The sequence below is a fragment of the Sapajus apella genome, unplaced genomic scaffold, assembly GCF_009761245.1.
Source record: "Sapajus apella isolate SASKATOON/1434 unplaced genomic scaffold, GSC_monkey_1.0 scaffold172, whole genome shotgun sequence".
Classification (NCBI taxonomy): Eukaryota; Metazoa; Chordata; class Mammalia; order Primates; family Cebidae; genus Sapajus; species Sapajus apella.
The window spans coordinates 1,601,633-1,604,656 of record NW_022437112.1 but is presented as its reverse complement, the minus strand read 5'-3'; the positions used below and the strand labels follow the sequence as shown (position 1 = coordinate 1,604,656).

Genomic DNA, 3,024 nt, shown 5'->3' with positions numbered 1-3,024 from the left:
GGAGTTTCGCTCTTGTTACCCAGGCTGGAGTGCAATGGCGCGATCTCGGCTCACCGCAACCTCCGCCTCCTGGGTTCAGGCAATTCTCCTGCCTCAGCCTCCTGAGTAGCTGGGATTACAGGCACGCGCCACCATGCCCAGCTAATGTTTTGTATTTTTAGTAGAGACGGGGTTTCACCATGTTGACCAGGATGGTCTCGATCTCTTGACCTCGTGATCCACCCGCCTCGGCCTCCCAAAGTGCTGGGATGACAGGCGTGAGCCACCGCGCCCGGCCCATTTAAGCCTTTCAAGTGACCGTTTGATGATGTGACTGACTGACTAAGCGAACACCCTTGATTGCAAATGCCAAGCTACCAACTGGCTTCCCCAAAGCAGCACCACCCACTCTCACGGGAACCTGCAGACATTTTCTAGAACGATCCTCATGGTAAATATTGTATCTTTTGCAGCCCCAGAGGCGGAACTGAGAATAATTAGGTAGCTGCTTCTAGAAACGAGAGAAAACACATTTCTACCCTCTTTTTTTTTTTTTTTTTTTTTTTTCTGAGACAGCGTGTGATTCTGTCTCCCAGCCTGGAGGGCAGTGATATGACCATGAGCTCACAGCAGCCTCCATCTCCCAGGCTCAAAAGTGACCCGGTGACCTCAGCCTCGTGTGTAGCTGGGATTACAGGCATGTGCCACCACGCCTGGCTAAATTCTTGTATTTCTAGTAGACATGGAGTTTCACCACATTGACCAGGCTGGTCTCGAACTCCTGACCTCATGATTCACTTTGGGAGTGCTGAGATGACAGGCGCGAGCCACCACGCCCAGCTGATAACATATTTTTAAAAGAAAAGGAAAGAGGCCACACGTACCACTCTGTATTTTCTTTTTTAAAATATATTTTTAATTTATGTTTTATTTTTTGAGATGGAGTCTTGCTCTGCTGCCCAGGCTGGAGTGCAATGGCGCGATCTTGGCTCACTGCAACCTCCGCCTCCTGGGTTCAAGCAATTCTCCTGCCTCAGCCTCCCGAGTAGTCGGGATTACAGGTGCCTGCCACCACACCCAGCTAATTTTTGCGTTTTTAGTAGAGACGAGGTTTCACCATGTTGGCCAAGCTGGTCTCGAACTGCTGACCTCAGGTGATCCGCCCGCCTCGGCCTCCCATGGGGGATTACAGGCGTGAACCGCCATGCCCCGCCAATAACATTATTTTTTTAAAGGAGAAGGAGAGAAAGAGGACACACGTATCATTCGGTATTTTCTGATTTTTCTTCTGAGCCTTTTTGTTTTTGAAGGCTAGCTCTGCAGGTCACTAGCCTGGAAGACCTGGGGGGAAGGCATGACCCGTGCAGCTGACCTTTGGTATGGGTTCAGTCACACGGGGTTGTATTATGAGCCGATGTTGGGGTGCCTGACATGTGTTCCAGGGGATTTCTTTAAAGACCGTCTTCCGGAAGCAGACCTGTACATCCTGGCCAGGATCCTCCATGACTGGGCGGATGGAAGATGCTCACAGCTGCTGGAGAGGGTCTACCGCTCTTGCAAGCCAGGTGAGCGGTGGGGGTGCATTTCAGCATGTGATGTGACTCAGGGCAGAGCGGCAGGCGTGATATTGAGAAGGCAGGCACTGAGTTCATCCCACTGGTAAGCGTAGACATCTTGCCAATGGATTTCTTTTTAGATAACGACCTACCATAAATGGGCTCCTGATTTCTATCTATTGAGAGAACCACAGACAGATGGAAAAAGTGAAACGTTCCATGAGATGTCAGTGGAATTAGGCTAGTATTTGTGTGTGTGATGGGGACAGTACCCCGTGTCCTGTGAGGTCCATCCATCCTGAAGGTCCATGAGGTTGTGGGCACAGCCTCTGTGTGTGTGATGGGGACAGTGCCCCATGTCCTGTGAGGTCCACCCATCCTGAAGGTCCATGAGGATGTGGGCACAGCCTCTGTGTGAGTCTTGGGGACAGTGCCCCATGTCCTGTGAGGTCCACCCATCCTGACGGTCCATGAGGATGTGGGCACAGCCTCTGTGTGTGTGATGGGGACAGTGCCCCATGTCTTGTGAGGTCCACCCATCCTGACGGTCCATGAGGATGTGGGCACAGCCTCTCTGTGTGTGATGGGTACAGTGCCCCATGTCCTGTGAGGTCCACCCATCCTGAAGGTCCATGAGGATGTGGGCACAGCCTCTGTGTGAGTCTTGGGGACAGTGCCCCATGTCCTGTGAGGTCCACCCATCCTGACGGTCCATGAGGATGTGGGCACAGCCTCTGTGTGTGTGATGGGGACAGTGCCCCATGTCCTGTGAGGTCCACCCATCCTGAAGGTCCATGAGGATGTGGGCACAGCCTCTGTGTGTGTGATGGGGACAGTGCCCCGTGTCCTGTGAGGTCCACCCACCCAGAAGGTCCATGAGGATGTGGGCACAGCCTCTGTGTGTGTGATGGGGACAGTGCCTCATGCCCTGTGAGGTCCACCCATCCTGAAGGTCCATGAGGATGTGGGCACAGCCTCTGTGTGAGTCTTGGGGACAGTGCCCCGTGTCCTGTGAGGTCCACCCATCCTGAAGGTCCATGAGGATGTGGGCACAGCCTCTCTGTGTGTGATGGGTACAGTGCCCCATGTCCTGTGAGGTCCACCCATCCTGCTGGTCCACGAGGATGTGGAAAGAAAGAGGCTTTCTGTCTCTCTCTCTTTCTGCCTCAGACAGTCCTATGTGTCTCTCCTGTATGGGACCCTCCCTATGGTTCACAGACCATAAGGATGGCCAGACTTCAGAGGAACGTGGGGCACTGTACCCGACACACACTCAGAGGCTGTGCCAGGTCTTCAAGGAATTTCAGAATGGATGGACCTCACAGAATAGACAGCACAGACACTGTCCCCTTCACACACGCACAGAGGTAGTGCCCACGTCCTCTGTCCCCTTCACACACACAGAGGCAGTGCCCACGTCCTCTGTCCCCATCACACACACAGAGGCAGTGCCCACGTCCTCTGTCCCCTTCACACACACACAGAGGCA

At 53.5% G+C, this 3,024-nt stretch overlaps 1 protein-coding gene across 1 annotated transcript in view; it reads left to right on the top strand.

Moving 5' to 3' along the window:
• The window catches only part of ASMT (acetylserotonin O-methyltransferase), a 22,623-nt gene that overhangs the window by 18,906 nt on the left and 693 nt on the right, over positions 1 to 3,024 (top strand). Inside the window, exon 7 of the mRNA XM_032267782.1 lies at positions 1,422 to 1,544. Within this exon, the coding sequence (XP_032123673.1) occupies positions 1,422 to 1,544 (123 nt within the window). The remainder of the gene's footprint in view (positions 1 to 1,421; positions 1,545 to 3,024) is intronic.